Below are 20,006 nucleotides of genomic sequence, written 5' to 3'. Positions count from 1 at the left end.
CTCTCAAGATGGTCGTGAATTCCACAATCTTTGCACACAGTTGGACTTTCCCAAACTTCAACCTATCTTTAAATTCAACACACTTCCCTACTAAATAATAAATCCAAATAAAACAAGGGCATTGATAATGTTTTATACTTTATTTGAGAAGAGACCCTACATAAACTATGTCAGGAGAATACAGATCTACACACAATTTCATCAATCAGTAGATGGAGTTGTTAACATAACACTGAAGATATGATACCATGAGGAAGACAGATGTATGACCAAGGAGTATTTACAACTCTCACAGATGGAATATTTATACTGGAGATGGATATACACATATATACATGTACATGTGCATATACATATATATGTCCATACATACACACACATATATACATATATATGTATAAAATGTTTTTAAGCAAAATCCAAGAAAAGAGTTTGCCTTCTTGTAGTAATTAACCATTTGAAGGTGAAGAATGGTTGGTTTCATCAGAGTCATGGTGTTAAATCTCTGCCCCCACATTGAACTCCAACACGGATAGATTCCAACGAAGACACGTTTGCCTTGGGGTGGAAGCATGAGGGTGAAGAATGGGGTGATGGATTTGGGGCCGAGAGTGAAGGACATGCACAATTGGAGAAATGACCTTTGGTGATACCATTAAATCATCCTTCTGTATTAAACATAAATTATTAATACAATTTAAAAAAATAATTTTCTGTTTTCTTTTGAGGTTGAGGAGGAAGGAAGGGTGGGCTGGGGAAGAGAGAAATGGAGGGCACTTGCCTTTTCAATGCATCTTTTAATATTAACTGAGAACACACCTCCCTTACCCTGGAGCCATCTTACCAAATTAGAATACAGGTTTTTTTTTTGGGGGGGGGGTTGTTTTTTCTTTTTTGTAAAACACACCTTTACATAAGAATTTTACTCAGATCATGAGCCTCTTCTCCAAACGCAAACAACAATCATCGCTTTAACCAAAATGACTCGCTAAGACTTGCCAGGATGCAAGCAAACTTAGCTTAGCTAAGGGATGTATTTGTTAGAAAGGAGAAGAAGCGGAGAAATAGTACCTCAAGGAAGTGGCACTACTTATTAGGAAAACCCAGTTTTACTAAAACCTTAGGCACCCATTTTTAAGTCAACAACTTCGGTATCTGAATAATAGGAAGCAAGAATGACGGGCATTTTCCAGTAGTCTGAGGAGAAGAAAAGAAACAAGAATCATGGAGGAATATTTCTAAGTCATACAACAGACCTGAGGAACAATCAATTGAGATTAAAATAAATGATGTCAAATCCAGTTGAGCACACCTCAACTCGGCTGTTGCCAAGGTCTCCATCAGTAAGTGGTGGCTTGGCAATTCTGTATCCCTCGTTAAAATTTTCCCAAGCCACACCGTATTGTTTCTCTTCCTATACTCTGTAAGATTAGCTTGGCCTCAGAACAAGTGTGTAATGGATCATATATCCACATGCCATAGACACCGTTGCTCAGCTGTTGCCATGTTCTGAGGAACCCTTCAGATGGCTAATATATTTACACAAACATTGGGAAACACACACAAACACATGGGATGAGACAAGATATAATCACTTTACATATATTTAGTACAGAAAGCTTAGGGAGGGGGTGGAAATCAGTTACATGAGCACCTAAACTTCATTTGCAAAATTCCTCTCTCAGAATGTAATTTCCAACGAGTGCACTGAAGTAGGTACCAGCTGATTTTCCAGATATTGAAAGTTTGCTGCCCAACATCAGCCTAAAGATAAAGGGACATGTAATGTCCATTAGGAAACAAATCAGTGTACATCATTTACACAGCAATAAATCCTTCATTTCTCTTGAAATAAGATATGTAAAGTAGCACTTAGTTTAATACAAGTTTTGTTCTGCTTTAGACCTAGCTGTAAAAAGCCATTCATGCAAAAAATTACCTCCAGTTTTCGCTGGATATTTAAAGGACACTTCTCCTGAAAACAAGTCCCTTTGATATAGGGAAGGGGGACAAATCCCACTCTGGACAGCCAGTGTTGCTGGGAGTGGAAAATACAAGACTTTGGTGTTTGTAGGGCATATGCCTTAATAACTCAGTAGAAATGCTGAGCTTGCCTCTAGGGAGGCAGAGGGCTAGTCTGCCCTTGGAAACTTTAGGAATTTTGCAGAAAAAGTAATGAGAATCTTTGTAGTCTTTTATTCTCTGGCCCATTCTCTCCTGAGTCTTCCCTGGCCATCATCTCCATTGTTTCTGTATCTCTGTCTCAGATCATTTGCCTCACTGACCAATGGATCATTTGTTTCCTATCAATCAACCTACAACTCCTTCCTCTCTGTTCTGAGAAAAAGGAATTGGTCATATTAAACTCTGTGGAAGCTGTTGGTCATTCGTGTGCATATTCTTTCTAAACAGGATTGTCCCTTGATTTCAATTGTAAAATAAAGTTCCTCTATTCTAAAGGATTCCAATAAAGGATTTTTGACCCAGCTCTCCACCCTCCTCACATAAATAATCTAGAGAAACTCTTTCCATGATCTTTTTTGCATGGAAGCACTGGAATGGGATGGCCTCAAGAAGACAAGGAATGTAGGGGAAGGATGGGTTTTCCTCAGACCCATTCAAAGGTTCAAAATCAACTCCACTGACTTGGCTCCTTTGAGATCCAGTTCTGGTCTAGTTCTACCACCTCATTTATCCTTAAAAAGGACCCCTTGTGGTCTTGCAACAATAAATATTATGGATTATGCTAAGCAACACTGAAGAGAGGAGGAGAAAATGAAGGAGAGGGTATGACAGAGAATTCAAAGACTTAGACAAGATGGTTCAGAAGAAATTGAAATGGAATATATCTAACCTCTGTGAAATAGAAGACTGTATTTAAAGTGAAATTCTCAGTGACTCTCTTGTCTTCCCAATGGAGTGTCCACCCTGATATGTGTGGAGAATGCTGACAATTAGTTAAGAATGCAATGCTGCCTCTAAGATGGCAACTATGTATGATTGTGCTCTGTGACAACTGTCCCACCACAAAGCAAGGTGACAAAATGTGCTTCTGCTATGCACCTTCTCAGGGTAAGCCTTCAGTCTAACCTGACAGAAGGCTTAAGGAGCCATTTGCATTTTTACTATGATTGTTTAAGGCAAAGTTAGCTGCTGGACGGCATTCAGGATTTAAAGGTGGCTGCTGGTATTCAAAGCCATGCCCCACCAAGTGTTCAAAATGCTTAACAACAGCATCACTGGGCCCTTTTTTGTCTCCAAAGCTCATAGCTTCTGCTCAACTCTTGTGACATATTGCCTCCATGTATATATGGAGTAAAACATAGATTTGCACTTTGTGGAGAAATGGGCAGATGATTACCAATGAGCAATCCTCCATCTGGGAGTTTACAAGTCATTGGCGTGGTGTGAAGACTTTTTGCAGTGGGTAGCCATGCCAAAATGTGTCCTCCACTGATGCCTAAGTGTTTTTCTTTCCACTCCTTTGAGCCAAAAGATTTGGGCGTGTCAGTCCAACACCTAGTATTTATTCATAGATTAAGAATGTGACAGAAAAAGCCTTGGAAATAAATAAAATATGTGAGTACCTGATCTTAAGAATAACATCTTCCAGCTTTAGGTCCCAAAGGATGGAATTAAAAGAAAAATTCCACCCTTCTTTGACTGGCAGGTAAATCACAATAGCAGGCATTGGTTCAATTGAGGGAGATGTTGCTGTCCTTGGTGCTGAAAACAAATACCGCCCCCCCCATCCCCCCCAAATTATTGACAGATGTGAGAAGAGAGAAATTCTGCCTAAGAAACTGAAAACTCTCACAACAGAGGCTGATTTGGGGGGACAGTCCTCAAAACGTGTTTTAATAGCCTCTTTTTTTTACACCATTCCAAATGAAAACAGCCCTAAAGCATCCCTAGTTTCCTAGTTTTCCTGTTGGACAGAGTTAACACACTGTCATAATACCTCCTAATACTGATAGGGTAGCTCACCCCAAACCACTCTCCATTCAGGCCCTATTGGTATATTTTCTCAGGTGAGTCAGATACTTAACTCTTCGAAAAGGAACTTATCAATTGGATGAAGCATTGGGGTCTGCAGAAACTGCCTACTGACTGCCTCCTTTTCCTGATACTTTAAGGTGGCTCAGGTGGTAAAGAACCCGCCTGCAATGTGGGAGACCTGGGTTCAATCCCTGGGTTGGGAAGATCCCCTGGAGAAGGGAAAGGCTACCCACTCCAGTATTCTGGCCTGGAGAATCCCATGGACTATATAGTCCATGCAGTCGCAAAGAGCTGGACACGATGGAGTGACTTTCACTTTCCACTTTCTTTCACTTTAGACATAGGATATGTGTGGCTTGCAAAGGACTAAATGCTTCTGAAGCATTTGGGTAAAAATTTGTCATATACTGAAACACAGGCCTCTGAATTCCTCTCCACCCCTAATTTTATTGTCACATTCTGAGAAACTGAGCAGAGCTTTTACTATGCTCAAGAGGAAGCCTAAACTCATAAACAACTACTTCCTAATGTTCTCAGCTCCTCTGACACCCAACACACACACACACACACACACACACACACACACACTCAGAAAGTAAAACCTAGTTGGGAAAGAACATGACTATTCTCTTCGCATTACACAAATCTTTGCCAGAGATAGCAAGATAGCTACTTTCTCTCAAATTCAAACTGAGAATTTTCTTGTCTCAACTTGCCTTCTTTTCATTTTATTTTGATAATACCCTTGAGCTCACTCGCCATGGCCCAGACACACAACCAAGAAGGGTCCTTGTTTCTGTTGGGTAACAAAAGATTAACATGGGTCATTTGGGGTTGCTTCCAGCTGCAATGGGCTTGGGGGAGCCTTTCTATAGACATGAATTATAATCAATTTTTTCCAGCCTTGAAAAGGAAACAGCCCAATGGCCTCAAGAAAGACTAAAATTTCAGAGATAGGAAAGAAAAAAAAAACATTAAAATAGGTTCTTGTTGTTCCTGTTAACACATTAAATCAAATTTTCCATACCCAATGAGTTATTTCTCAAATGATATCTCTGAAATCTTTAAGTAATCTAACCTTGTCACTAGGAAGTTACACAGGGAGATGGCTTGTTCAAGGCAGGCTGTGAAGAAGGTCAACTCCATGGGATTAGCAGAATGAATTATGGAACATCACCCTGAATCAGCTTGCCTTCTCCAATTTCACATCCTAATTTAAAATCCTAGTCATAACCCAATTTGGACTCTCATTTCAAAGTAAGCTAAAATGCTTTCTGTCTGCTGTACAGCTGCAGGGTAAAAGTCACAGGGACAGAGGTTCAGAACAAAGATGCTGCTTTCCTATCTAAGATAGGCAAAAACTGACCCTCAGGTAGAAAGAGAAGTGGGAAGCTGAAATGGTCTGAACTTGAGCAAAAGATTTTTGAATTTCTTAGGATTTCAGGTCCTCAGGATTATTGTGATTTCTCTCTGGAGTGAGAAATTCTTTAAAAAGAAGAAGAGGTATGCACAGCATTTAGTCAGTTGCATTGCACCTGATCATAGCTTGGAGATCTAAAGGAAATTACATTTGAAATTTTTAACATAGCAAGTAATCACCCTTACAAACAGTGGTTGGTGTTACAAACACCTGAGACCTTTTTATTAAAGGGCTGTAAATGACATCACTGTTGTAACCTTGGTAATCTGGCTTCACGATGTATTGTCAGGGGCTTCATTTCCATTCAGATGTGTTTCTCAGTGGGAATCCCAATCATACCTATTTGGGAGTGCTCAAGGCTATTAGAAAGGTGGTCTGGCATTTGATCTTCACTCCAACAATTTTTTTTTTTCCATCTTAAGGTTATTTTCCTATACACAAAATGCTAGCCCCAGAATGAACACAATACTGTTTCAGGATCATTATCACTTTGGGTGCTGTTCTTCAAGACTGGCTTTCACTTCCAGTTTATCAAGGAAACGTAATAGAGTCCTACTTTAAAAAAAATTACATTGAAATCTACAGAACCTCACAAAAGCAATAATGGATAATAAAGAGTTAAACACAGCAGGAGATGCCATTTTGCTATGAAACATTCAGGACTCCAGACCTGAAAACAAGGTCTACCATCAAAGCTTTTTCAGTGACAAAGCCATATGAGTAAAGCATCCTTTTTCTGCTTGTATTTTTGGAAAGGCATTCTCTGGCCTTCCAAACTTGATGATGATTCCAAGAAGAAAATACCTATGACAAAACTCTAGAAACCAAGTCACAGGAGGGATTTAAGAAAGATGCTCTTCAAAACAGCACATCTCTAAAGGAACTCACAGCCTCAACACCCAGGAAAGCTCTTGGCAAAACTCACTTCCCAGAGAGTGGGCTCTACTGTTTGAGGTGTCCGTGAAGCCCACAGGGTGATTGGACAACTATGATCTCATTTGGTACGGACAGGGGGCTGTTAGCAGCTTTCTTTTGTAGATGAAGAACCAGAGGCACAGAAGGGCTAATGATGTTTCCAAGATCACTCAGCAAAAACAGGAGCTTAGATGTCCTCTGCTTCCTCCCTAGTCCTATGGTTGTCCCCCTACCCTACACTACTTTCAGTCTGTTTAATCATTTTATCATACACAAAATTTTGAATTGACTCCATGTTTTTCCTAAAGAAATGAAGATAAAAGAATTTAGAAATCTTATTGAAAATATTAACAGGGATTAAGAAAAGAAACAATATTAAACTATCCCCAGAAGTACCAGGGTAAAAACTATATTAAGCAACTAGAAATGTGTTTAAATGTGATGAATTTGCTTTTAGTAGTTAACGTGGATATTTGATCTTAGGTCATTGTTGGTTCTCAGAGCCATTTGAGAGATAGAGTTGAAATATCTACGGATACAGCATGATTTGTGGAGTGGAAGATCTAGTCTCCCCAGGTCCTGGGGTAATTTCTTCCACCTCATTGTTCCCTAAAAAGAGACCATGTTATCAGGTTCAAGTCAGTTCTTAAGGTATAAGCCTTCCTGGTGCCATTACAGTAAAGATCTCATTTGACTGAAAAAAGACTCTTTGTCCCTTTCAAGATTTGGATGCTGCTGCAAATCTGTGTTTCCATATTATAGCTTTTCTACTAAATAAATAAACATCTTGCTGACATGTGACACTCTTATTCTGTAGGGATATAGTACACCCGTGCTGATAGGAGCCTAAGCAGGAAAAAAAAAAAAAAAGAAGAAGAAGGAAATCATGGTTTATCAGTCTATTTAACAGCCAGAAAAATGACTTAAGAAATTTGAAGGAAAATCTGTCTGTGGCAAGGCAAACCTGTCTAAACCAAGACAGAAGGAACAAATAATCCTCAAAGAGACAGAACAGGACATTATCATGGGTTTGTTGTCCCAACATCTCTTGTGCAAGAGAGACTGATGAGGTGATAATAAGGAGCTAATCATTTGGCCAAATGAGCTGGAAAGAGACTGATGGCTGAGAGCACACTGGTTTCCTCTCCAGAAACCTTGGCTAAATCACAAGTGTGGTTGATGCCCAAACTAGGAAGGAGGGAGAGGGGCCGGTGGGGCTTTTCCTGACTTGGCAGAGATAGAGGGATGCGATAGGGGGTAGTGGTGGATGGTACAAGTATGAACTTTCAAGAACATACAAAGAAGAGCTGCAAGAGATGAACTGAACACAAGACTAAAGTGAGGCTGAATCTTCAGGACAGGGACACTTGCAATCTTGTTCTAGGGGAGACCTGGAGAAGATATCCTTCAGTCAAAAGTGATCCGAGCAACAGACAAGTTGGAGATTGACTTATATTACTACTGCCATTCAAGAAGAGGCTCAGGTCTACCAGCTGCCCACCATAGACTAAGGACACTTACACATCAGCCCAGAGAACTGAAGTAACTTGGAAACAGTCACCCAGACAAACTATACCCAACTGACTTTTAGCCCAGTGCTCTATCCTTGTCCCCCTGGAACATTGAAATCTTTCAGAAAGTCTACCACTTCCCTTTCATGCTCCCATTCCATTTGAATGTTTGATATCTCATGGTTTCAGTCCCAAGATAGGTTCAGTAATCTGCTTGAACTAACTTACATTTATACTTATACATAATACATGTACTATTCAGGCTCCAATCCAGTGCTTCTCTTCCATCCCCCAAAATTAAATAAAATCTGCATCAACGTTCAGTTTGGTTTTATGTTTCTCTGAGAAAATGAATCCAACCATTAAATATGAAGGTTCTGAAAAGTCAAGATATAGTCTTCCTTGAAAAGGCCTTAATTTCATAGATGATCCATAGTGCAAAAAGTCAGAAAGCCGAAGATTGTGTAGATAATAAAATAAAAGGTCAGATATAATAAGTTTAAGAAACTTCAGGCTTGATGCACACTTATTTGCAAATACATGTGTATGGATATTGTTGGGAGAAAGACAAATGGGGCACACTGCTTGTTGGACCTTTTAAGACCAATAGGAGTGTAAAGGTATTTGTGTGTGTGTGCGTGTGTGCATGTGAACAAGTTTAAGTAATAAAATAGAAAGATGAATGCAGTTTGCCCTATATGAGCTTGAGCACCCAGACAAAATAAAACACTGATAATTGCTTTTAAATAAAGTCATCAGGTCTGCCTCTTTATATGGCTGTGACATTACTTGGCCCAGAAATCTATTTTCCCAGTCAATAAACACAATGTCCTTGACTGGCAACTTTCATTTCTCCTAAAGAATGTCTAAGGGAATACAAAAAGATTCCTGCTACTCATATTAAAGATAGGAGGCAAAGTGGGAAAAACAATTTCAGGGAGAAACGGAAATCAGTAAGACACCAGGGAAATTTGTGGTCAATGAATTTACCCTAAAGGACGTTTCTCAAGACTTTTGGTGTGATGAATGGCCCCCGGTTGTAGAGAAGTTGTGATTTTTACTTTGAGGTTTCTTCTGGCTGCTGCACCCCTGTGTGGTTTCACATAGTGAATTAGAAAGGGTATGGGCCACTCTGGAGCCCACCACCCCATCAGGAGAGAGTGGGCAAAAAAGATCATAGTGGATAGCTGCATACTTTGTCCCAGCTGGGAGAAAAAGGAGCTATGCTACCTCTTTTGTTAGAACCATAGGAAACACCTACCCAGACATAGGGCAATACCTTTGTCCATCAGTATCCATCACCCCTACCTGACCACCAAGCTGTAGTCAGGACCTGTTACGTCTGAACCTAGAAATGCTAGAGAACTGGAGAGCTCAGAGAAAGTCTTATAGATGTGGGGCACACTAATTCCTTATAAACCATTTCACTTTGTGCAGCATAAAGATATGCCACAAAATTGTTTGTCATCAGCAGAGTGGCTTTTATGCCTTGATTTGTAGTGCCCTGAGGGGAAAACCAATACAATGACAACCACTGTCACTCCAGCTGAGCACAAAGCCTGGTTCAGCACCATGGACAGGGGGAGAGAGAGAGAGAGAGAGAGAGAGAGAGAGAGAGAGAGCGCGCGCCAGAGAAGGGGGCCAAATTCCATCTCCTGGGATCAGATCCCAGCCATGGTTCCTGGAGGTTAAAAAGTCCACAGATAGGGAGAGGAGTGGGTGGGGAGTGGAGGGGCGTGGTGTGGAGGGTGGCTCACCAATGGGTCTAGATGGGATTTGCAGAGATCCACCACATGCTTCTCAATGAGCTCTGCAGTAAACTTCACTGCACAGAGGTTAATCTAGATGTCAACATTGTCTGACAGTGCTGAAATTACTCCAGGGCAGGGTTCCTTCAGAAGTCTTAATATAACAGTCAATTCCATCCTGCCTGCAGGAAATGAAAGTTTTCTGCTTTGTGTGCCGAATCATTCAGCGCCAATTTTCTCACTGTTTGAAGTCCAAACTGTTTGTGGTCTTGAGATTCACCTTATATTAAGACCTTCATGGAGTCTGAGAAACTGGATTGTCAGTCCTATGGAAGCAGGAAGATAAGAGCCAGAAGGAAAAAAAGAAAAAGTAAAAAAAAAAAAAAGAAGAAGAAGACAACAATGAAAGATGTTCTTCTTTACTAAGATTTACTTCTCCACTGCAGAAAGCAGGCATCAAATCACTTGGACCAGGTTTATTTATTCACTCCAGAGGTGAGCTTAGAGGAATCAGCTAATGTCAGGAAGCTATGGAATGAAGATGGAGCATAAACACTTCTCCAAGAGAAAACAAAAGATGTCAGGAAGCTATTCACTTGAGTATGTGCTACCTGTTAACATATTACAAAATTTGTTTTTATGATGCCTGTGAACTCTTCTTAAATGAAGGAGTAGCTGCCAGACTTAGCTTAGCTACTCATATTTCTCATGGGCTTTAGAGATGCTGCATCCAAAGAAGTGTCAGGGTAGACTGTGGGTATCCAGGTGCTCAATCTACCTTCAGACATTCAGGAAGGAAATCTAAATTTGTCATCACCTAGACTGAGAAAAAACCAACTTCTCTCATGAGATGTAAAGCTGAAAAGCAAGATTTGAGTGACGGGCATTTCTCAGAAGGAGACTTCAACAAGCTTTCTTCATCTATACGATGTTGATACACCTTCTATTATAAACTTCTAGCTTGTTGGGCATAAGTATCTCTTGCAAGCTCCAAGCTTGGGCCATGGCACTGCACATAAAATACCATTTACCTTGGTGATTGGGAAAAATGAACAGAGCTCACTCTCTTGCCTCTATAGGATGGGAGACAGCCTGGCACACTGGCTTAAGATATAGCTCTCTACTGCAAATATCAGATCAGGTCTTGTTTTAAATTTGGAATTTAAAGAGGAAGTGGAATCTGAATTTTTCTTACTTGGACCAAGAATTTCAAGTACTTTGAGAGAGCACCCCAAATTTCCTTGGATTTCCTTGTGAAATAGAATAGTGTCTATGTTGGCATACCAAGACTTGGGTGGGAGGATCTCTTGTTTAGACAGTCCAGGGAACTCTGATTTGGAGGAACATACCAGGGAGGCAGAAACTATGTCAGAAGACAGGATACCAGATTCTCTGGGTGAAACTATTCTCACAGCAAAAGTCCTCATACCCCATGCAGAGATTCACAGATATTCACCACACCCACTACAGTCAGCAGTGCCTTTCAGAAAGAGTGATTAGTGATCAACATCTCACATTTTCTCCGTCCCATCCCTCCCACAGATTGGTTTCACCTGCAGTGCTGGTGAATTCAATACCAGCCCAGAAACAGGACAGGATGTGTAGAAACGGTGAGTTCTCATGTGATCCGTGAACCGGGAAGAGCGATTTTCAGATGCTCAGGATGTCAGCATTAGCAGAATTTAATTCAGGGAACCCCCAGTGATTGAACTTTACAAGAGAACAGATTTCCCATCAGGACCTTTCTGAACATCTCTTAGGCCAGTCCATCTCTGGATTTCTCATCCCTGAGACATGTACGGCTCAAATGATGGAATCAACTTCCTTACTCCAAGGGGACCTCCACTGAAGTCTTTCCAGTGAAATCTGTGGATATAAGCATATAAGGTATATAGGCCTATTCTCTCCGTAAGTAGAAAAGGAAATGGCAACCCATTCCAGTATTCTTGCCTGGAGAATTCCATGGACAGAGGAGCCTGGCAGGCTACAGTCCATGGGGTCGCAAAGAGCCAGACATGACTGAGTGACTATCATTCACTCACTCCCCTTAAGATGACTTAAGATGATTCCCAGTGATGTTAAGCAATCCCAAAACATGTTCTAAAGCCTATACTGATATCTTAATGGTGGTACAAGAGTTGGAATCTTCCTTTGAAACGTATTAAGTATGGCAAAAAAAAAAAAAAAGATGGATATCAAAGAAGATACTGGTGCTCCAGGAACCAAAACCTTATTGGTTACAGAATCATTTTTCACTCTAAGGCAACTGCTATGGGTTCAATAGCAGGCTGGCTCCCAGCCAAAGCTAACAATAGACAGTCCAGGGGCATTTGAGGGCAGCTCTGTAGACTGGCAGCACATGGGCTCATGCGACAAACATCTATAGATATTTCTCTGCTCCAGACGCTGAGCAAAGCACAAGCAAGACCCCAGACCTCAAGACCATCCATAGTAACAACCACACCTTGAGTGAAAACAATACTGCTGCTGTTTGGTTTGGAAACATGGCAAGGAAGTCTCTCAGCATGCCTGGGTGGAGCAGAACTTTGATGAATAGTCTGCCACTTAAAACACTGATGTCTTGTCAACACCCTAGGTCCTCACAATAGCAGGTGAAAGAAAAGATCTCTTGAATTTTGACTCAGATTGCCAGCAACCTGTATGAGGAGTAAGCAGGCACACTGTCTCCAAGAACAGTTTCTGCCAACTTTGGGTATGCTGGTGTTGAATGGAGTAGCTTGATCAGTTGAGGGGGACAGGTTGGTAAGATCAACCAAGGGGCCAGTTGGCAGCCTTCCTTAAAAGTATGAAAATTGGGTCCTGGGCTTGTCTGCTTGACTTCCCTCCACCAACAACCCCCAGACCTAATCATCACTGAGCCTGTCTGATTTGGCTTCTATAATCAATATCTTAACCACTGATAATGCTCCCTCCTTCTCCTCCTTACCTATCTTTTATTTTCCTTCTTATCTCTAACAAGCAAGTCTAAAAAAAAAGTGTGAACACAACACAACATTTTTTAACTGAAAGAGACCTTAAGGGTAACCATTCCAACTTTCTAAATGCCTCAGATGAGAAACAGGACAATCTGTGAGACTAGCTGACTTGGCCAACATCCCCTGAGAAACTAGAGCAAAGGCAGGGATCTCAGAGGTCTTTCCACCACTCCATGTCATCATCTAACTTCCCATGTATCCTGTGCTCTCCAGGCAAGACTGACTTGCTTTTGCTTCGGAGTTGAGTCTCAAACAGCTCTAAAAATGGGCTGGCTGGCTGTTCTACCATTGGTGTTGGTTTCTGTAGTATTTAGCACCAAAAATAGTTGCACTAGTGTAGTCCGCAAAGTAAGCGTCAGAGGAGAAAGAGAGTCATGGTCAACCTGAACCCAGAAGGACCAAGGAACCTTTGCCTCCAGTAGGAGGTCTCTTTCCAGGGGTGATTTGCACACTATCTTCTGAGTGGAGGAAATATCAAGATTTTTGTCTGTTAACTAAACGAGGCTTAGTGACCCTCAAGATCCACTCAGAGGTCAAGGGTGTAATTAGAGGACAGCATTGGGTTCACCACCAAAGTGAAGAAGAACTGGAAAGACCCCTGGCCATGGCACCCTATTCCCAGGTGGGCATCTAAGAGCAACTCACTCACACTCAGTCTGGGGAGGACCAGGTGAGGAGGGTGTGGCAGGGAGACAAGCCTGGGGGAACTGGCGCATTCACCACAGCTACAAAGGAGCTTGCGTGATGCTACGCCCCTTCCCAGTCACTCCAGCATGGACTTCTAAACTGTGGAGTTTGGTAGCGGGCCATGAGATTGAACTAGATGGGGGTGGCCATATTGGCTAATGGGGTGTCATTTCAAAACCCATCTAACCACCTCCAGCTCTTTAAAAATAAATAAGCAAATAAATAACCCTTTACCAGGGCTTTTTGAGTGTGCAGGGAGGCTAGGAGGGTGAAGGAGACCTAAAGTGACCTCGGGCATTTCAGCCCTGCAGCGTTGTGACTGGCAAGGAGGAAAGGAGAGTCTTCTCGGAAGCCACCCACGTTCAGAAGGATGAGCCCTCTGAGGCAACTGCCCCCACCCACTCAGGGTCTACAGAGGGAACCCCCTGGCAGTCCAGAGTGGCCCTAAGGAAAAGGGCACATAGATTTAGGGCTGATTCTAAGAATCTCAGAACAAAGAAGGGGCCAGAGTTGAGCAAGCACATCCTGCCTGTCACAGATGGAGACATGGAGACCCGGGCGCGCCTTCTCAGTCCCGCCCCTCTACAGAAGGAAACACCTACTTGACTCACCCCAGAGCCCCGAGGACCCTTTCCATTGCTGCAGCCCCATCCTCTGCCTCCTTCACTTTCCAAAAAGACTCTTGATGTTTGCTACCTGCCGAGGTTAATAAGTCAATGTGCAGACTCTACACAGAGCGCACAGCAAGGACAGCAAGAAAGCAAGCCCTCCCCCTCTGTATCCTTCATCTCGGACTCTTAGAGGAGGCAGCTGCCAACAATGGATATAATGAGGGCATGACCCCCAGGCCAACACAGAGGCCCGTGGGACTAGGACGAGGGAAATCTGACAACACCAGCCTCCGTGCTGGCAAAGGAATTGCCTTCTTTCATCACACCAGGAGGACTCAGCACCCTGTATTGAAATCTTGCTGCATTCTGAAATTCCCAGTTGCCCACTGATCCCTTCTCACCTCCCCATCTTCCAGACCACCAGAGACTCTGAGGTTCTAGGAACATAGGTTCTAGGAACACGCAGACAGGAAGATGGAAGCCACACGGTGTGTGTTGGGGCATTGGGGATGAGGCAGCAACAGGAACCTTGGGGACTCATCTCTCACTAAGAGAAACCTCCTCCCAGGACCTCCCGACCATTCCCTCCTGGATCACCTGTCTTTCATTTAGCTAGGACCAAGCCAGACCACAGCGTTCAACCCAGCATCAGCAGCCCCAGAGTGGCCCAAGGGGTCACTGCCATAGGACAGCACAGGATTCCTTTGAGATGGTCCATCCCAAGAGCTCTTCTCAAAAGTCCTCGGGGCAGGGAGCACAGCACAGCGAGAGCCCACACCCAACTCTGACTCCCTCCCCACCCCTCGCAGCCCACTCAGCAGCCTCACTCATCCCCAAAGCCCACCTGTGCCCCACCGTCTGAGTGCTGCTCTTTTCTATCCGAATAAAAATATTTATGGGTCTTAAAAAGAGAAGCAAAGCCACAAACACAGAATTCAGTCTCCCGAGCCCCATGCAGGATGACTGTCCAGCAGCTGACCAGAACGTCCAGGCTGCCAATTGTCCCTTAAGCTGGCAGAGAGGGGGGCAGGTCAGGGGACCTGGAGACGCCAGTTGGGCAAAAGGCCAGTCCATTCGGTAGCTCTGTGCCTGGGGCGAGGTGGAAGGGCCGGTGGCCTGGGAGAAGCACAGCCTCTCCTCCCCCGCGGGAGGGCTCCCTGGGGCCAGGCTGTCGGTTTCCACAGGCCTCTTGTGGTCATGGGTCAGGGGGCCCAGAGACCCACCCCCTTACGGTCCTTGGCAGCAGGCACTGAGAAGGCAGTGATCTCCCTGGTGCCAGGGCAAAGGCAGCTGGCCCCAGCCCAGATGCTTCTTCGTTCTCTCTCCCTGGTCGGGGCTCCGTCCTCATTAAGATGCCCAGCCTGCGGTGGTGGCCATTGGATGCCTCCCAAAGCAGCCTCGGCCCCTCCCCCGCCCCCAGCCCACAAAAGCGATTCCTCAGCCCCTGCATTTTCACAGCAGCGCAAAGGCAGAGGCGTCAATCCTTCCAGGGGCTGGAAACGTGAGGGGAATGCCAGGGGGCCAGGTGCAGGTGCCAAACAGATTCTCCCCTGCTGGCTCCTGCCCACACCATCACCTGACTCTCTGAAACAAGCACTGCCAGTGCCTCTGGCTGGACCTGGCCCCCTTTTCCAGCAGCGGGGTTTACCTGGGGCTTAACAGAGCTCCCGAGCAGTGGAAGCTAGAATCTAGAGGAGACAGGATGAGACACAGAGGCCCCAGAGGGGCACACCTTCAAACACCTGCAAGTCATGAACTCTCCTGCTGTTGGAACCCTGCTATAGCCACATTTACAGACAACACGGGGGATGTCCAAACCCCCCCTTATCTCCCCAGTAGCCTGAATGTGGGAGGCGAGGCCAAGGAGTCTTTGCCTGATCAAAAGACAGAAGGCAGTGCCATGACAGGGTTCAGATTTCGGCTTTTAATTCTGTGGCTCGTTAAATCCAGAAAGTCCAGTCTTTGAAGTTCAGAGGATAGATGACACATCTCTTTCAGATTTAGAAAGGAAGGCGCGGTTTACACCCAGATGGATGTAGTCCAGCGTCACCGTGGCTTCCTGTTTTGCTGTTGTTTGTTCAGTGTTTACCTGTAGGCGCCGTTGTTGACTCCCCAAAGCATGAGGACTGTATTTTCCAGAAAGGACAAGTTAGAAAATAGTGGAAGTGGCGGAGAGGAGGAAGGCGGTGGAGACGATGGTCAGGGGAGGTGTGAGGTGTTCCGTCAGCCCCTGGTCTGGTGTTCTTTCCTTGCTGACCCTGATGACATGGTCTGCCCATGCGCCTGTGTAGAGCTTGAGGCTATCACACCTGTGCAGGTGATCACACCTATGCAGAAGTGGTTGGCACTCCTCCCCAGCTCCTCCCATCCCAACACAAAGATTGTCTCTCTGCATCTTTAAGATCTTCCGCTCTCAAAAGACGGAGCTGAAGAAATACAGGCCACAGCCTACACCTACGCAAATTTCCAATTGCGTTCCTAATAGATAAGATTATCTGGGTTGTCATTACAGTCTTGCGGTTTCTGTATCAGCAGCTTCTCTGTGCATTAGAGAAGAGGGTATCTCTCTGTAGATATAGATAGATAGATAGTTAGATATATAAATATATATATATATATGCCAAACTGCCTTGCAGGGTTTTTCTCTTTCTTTTTCAGTGTTATATGTAGCAGGCACTTGAGTTTATATGAAGATGTTTGCTTCAGTCAAGGATGGAAGAAAACAGTCTGTGAGGTGGAAAAGAGGGATGGGGTGAGGCCAGGAGAGAAGAGGCAACAGAATGTGGATTTGTGACCCCTGGCCACTGCTAGCCAAGGATGTCCAGGTAGATGGGGGTGGCTTTCCCCAAAGCATGGAGGATCTTGTAGATCTCCTTGATGTTCAGCCGCTGCTGTGGTTCCCTCTGCCAGCACCCCAGCATGACATCATACACCTCTTTGGGGCAGACTCGGGGCCGCTCCAAAACACGGCCTTGGGTGATGCACTCGATGACCTGGAAAAGGGGAGAGAACAAGGAAGTCATCGCCAACGCTCAGCTGTGGCCCAGAGGCTCAAACTCTGCAGAAGGCCGCGACATCAGTGATGCTCTTCAGGGAAGACTGGGCTGGAGATCAGAGTTGCTCGTCTATCCTGGGCATGAGTTCCAAGTGCTAGGACCCAGCATTGGCTTGTCCAGGCCCCTGCTGCCCTTTGCACTCCATCTCTGCTTTTTCAAATTGGAGGATAACTGCTTTACAATGTTGTGCTTGTTTCTGCCATACAACAACGTGAATCAGTCGTATATACATACACACACACACACACAAGGGCTGCAGCCCACCAAGTTCCCCTGTCGAAGGAATTTGCCAGGCAAGAATACTGGAGTGGCTCGCCATTCCCTTCTCCAGGGGATCTTCCCAACTTAGGGACTGAACCCAGGGTGTGTGTGTGTGTGTGTGTATATATATATATCTCCTCTCCCCCTTCAGTCTCTTTCCTGACACCCCCATCCTGCCCCTCTAGGAGGTCATCACAGAGCACCAGTTGGGGCACCCTGTGTTATATAGCAACATCCCACTATCTATTTTATACTTGATATCGAACTGAACTGATGACAACATATGTATCAATTCTACTTTCTCTATTTCTTTAAAAGTCCTTAACACTGGGACCAACGACCTGATTCACCACTGCTGAGCTGGGTGGCCAGAGAAAGTCAACTGGCCTCCTAGGATCTCAGTATCTTACCTGTAAGATGGGTACCATCCCTTGACCAACTGCTTTAAGGACCAAATGAGGAGGAAAAGGGATTGTCTGACTCAGTGTACCAAAGGGGAGGCCACAAGGAGGAGCAGGAAGAAAGCAAGTAACGTATAGTTGGACCATCCTCAGCTGGAAACTCAGGACCATGCTTGTAATTTGTGGCTGAAGTCCAATTCCTCAGAGTGACCTATTTGCTGCCACTGTGAATTTTTAAGATTCCATCTTCCAGTTCTCAGGTTATTTGAACTTCTTCCTAACTCTCACTATGTAACCTTGGGCAGCTTACTGACTCCAAACTACAGTTTCCTCATTTGAAGAAAAATTGTGATGATAAAAACACACAGAATCGTCTCTAGGCAAGTGCTTTCCTGGTGGTTCAGTGGTAAAGAACCTGTGTGCCAATCCAGGAGATGCTAGAGACTTGAGTTTGATCCCTGGTTTGGGACGATACCTTGGAGGAGTGCATGGCAACCCACTCCAGTATTCTTGCCTGGAGAATCCCATAGGCAGAAGAGCCTGGCATTACAGAGTCAGACACAACTGAAAGCATGCATACATTTCTAGTAGAGAACGTGAAAAGTATTATTGGGTTGGCCAGAGAGTTTGTTTGGGTTTTTCCTTAGGGTGTGATGGAAAAATATGATTAAACTTCCTGGCCAGCTTCACATTCCCCCCTTTTGTCCCCATCAGCCTATCTGTAGTCTTCTTTACTTATTTATTTATTTTTACTTTTTGAATGTGCCTCATGGCATGTGGGACCTAGTTCCCTGACCAAGGATGGAACCTACGCCCCCTGCACTGGTAGATGGACTCTTAACCACTGGGCCAACAGGGAAGTCCCTGTATGTGTAGCTTTTACCTCCCTAGGCTGCCCCCAACAGCACCTTGTCTGCAGTGTAGCCTCATGTCTCTCTGGGGCAGCTTGTCAAACAATCCCTGTGTCGGCACTCTCTTGGTCTTCCCAGTCTGCAAAGGCCCACTAGGCTCTGTTCTTGGCCAGTCTGATAGATCTCCCGCTGCTCATGTTCCCTGCTTTTATTTGAGCCTTGTCTCCACCCTCTATTACCTTTACCCCCGTGAAAAGAGGTCTAGTGGAAACTGAAGGAGTGGCTGCTAGGGCTAATATTAAAAGCACTGGGATGTCTCCTCCTCTCCAGATTGCCAGTTTAATAGAGAAATTCACGATCGGTGACTTCTAGGACTTGATTGCTGGGGTGGGTAGAGTGGACAAGGAAACTGGGGGCAGGGGGAGGGGGCGGGGAGGTAGGAAGCCCATCCTCAAGGCCAATGCCTAACTAAGGAGTGTCAGAAATGACCTTGTTTGCGATGCTGAGACAGGTTAGACATCCAGGACAGATTGTCTGTTGAGACCAATAGAGCCCTCAGCCTAGAGTCCCCTTCCCACTAGAGCCAGAAAACTACATGGGGGCTGTGATCAGGATGCTTTGTGTGCCTGAGTGCATGCAAATGTGCTAGGATGTGTACACATGGATATGTGTATATGCATTCGTGTGTGTGTGTGTGTGTGTGTGTGTGTGTTTACCACCACCCCCTACCCAGGAAAACAATAGTTTTGTATGTGTCTGTGTTAGCCTCTCAGTCATGTCCAACTCTTTGCAGTCCCATAGACTGTAGCCCACCAGGCTCCTCTGTCCATGGAATTCTCCAGGCAAGAATACTAGAGTGGGTTGCCATGCCCTTCTCCAGGGGATTTTCCCAACCCAGGGATCGAACCCAGGTCTCCTAAATTGTAGGCAGATTTTTTTTACCATTTGAGCTACCAGGGAAGCCCATGAAGCACCATAACAAATGAGTTTTGATATACACACTTTCATTTTTTTAAGAAAAGTTATTAAAATGTATTTTCCTGCTTTGGGAAATGTCGTCAGGACCCATTCCATTTCCAAATGATAACATATTATAAGTTTAAAGAAATGCCTTCTTTTCAGCCTTTGATATTTACTGAATTAAATGGTCAGGGTACAGTAAAGCCAACATGAACATAGCTTCCAAAAAGAAAGATACTTTCTGGAATATTCAGATAGTATTCTAATATTAAAAGGTCCTCATGTTCATGTTTTTCCAGAAAACAGACCATAGACTGCAATCTTTTATAGTTCTGCTGGGTTGGGAGACCCAGCCCTTTACTGCCTACAAACTGGACTGAGTTCCCTGGGGCAACACAGTCACTGAGAAGCATCTTGTTCTGCACCACAGCCCAGGCCTTCTCCAGGCAGAAGCTTTCACCTCTGAGACCAGGCCAATCCACTCCAGAACCCCAAGCAGTCCCACTTCCTTTGTCTTGAATGTCAACAAGCATTTGTGTGAAAAATCCTGAGTTAATACAGGCTAATGTGCTTCGGAAAATGCCTGGCTT

General features: G+C 44.3%; 1 protein-coding gene across 1 annotated transcript in view; it reads right to left on the bottom strand.

The window, feature by feature from the left end:
* Positions 1-4,711: 4,711 nt before the first annotated feature.
* Positions 4,712-20,006, bottom strand: part of NTRK3 (neurotrophic receptor tyrosine kinase 3) — a 429,790-nt gene continuing 414,495 nt past the window's right edge. The window contains exon 17 of the mRNA XM_040257595.1: positions 4,712-16,880. Coding sequence (XP_040113529.1) covers positions 16,695-16,880 — 186 coding nt within the window. The 3' untranslated portion in view covers positions 4,712-16,694. The remainder of the gene's footprint in view (positions 16,881-20,006) is intronic.

Source organism: Oryx dammah, unplaced genomic scaffold (genome assembly GCF_014754425.2).
Source record: "Oryx dammah isolate SB20612 unplaced genomic scaffold, SCBI_Odam_1.1 HiC_scaffold_16, whole genome shotgun sequence".
Taxonomy (NCBI): Eukaryota; Metazoa; Chordata; class Mammalia; order Artiodactyla; family Bovidae; genus Oryx; species Oryx dammah.
Note: the sequence above shows the minus strand (reverse complement) of the source record. Positions and strands in the feature narration are given on the sequence as shown.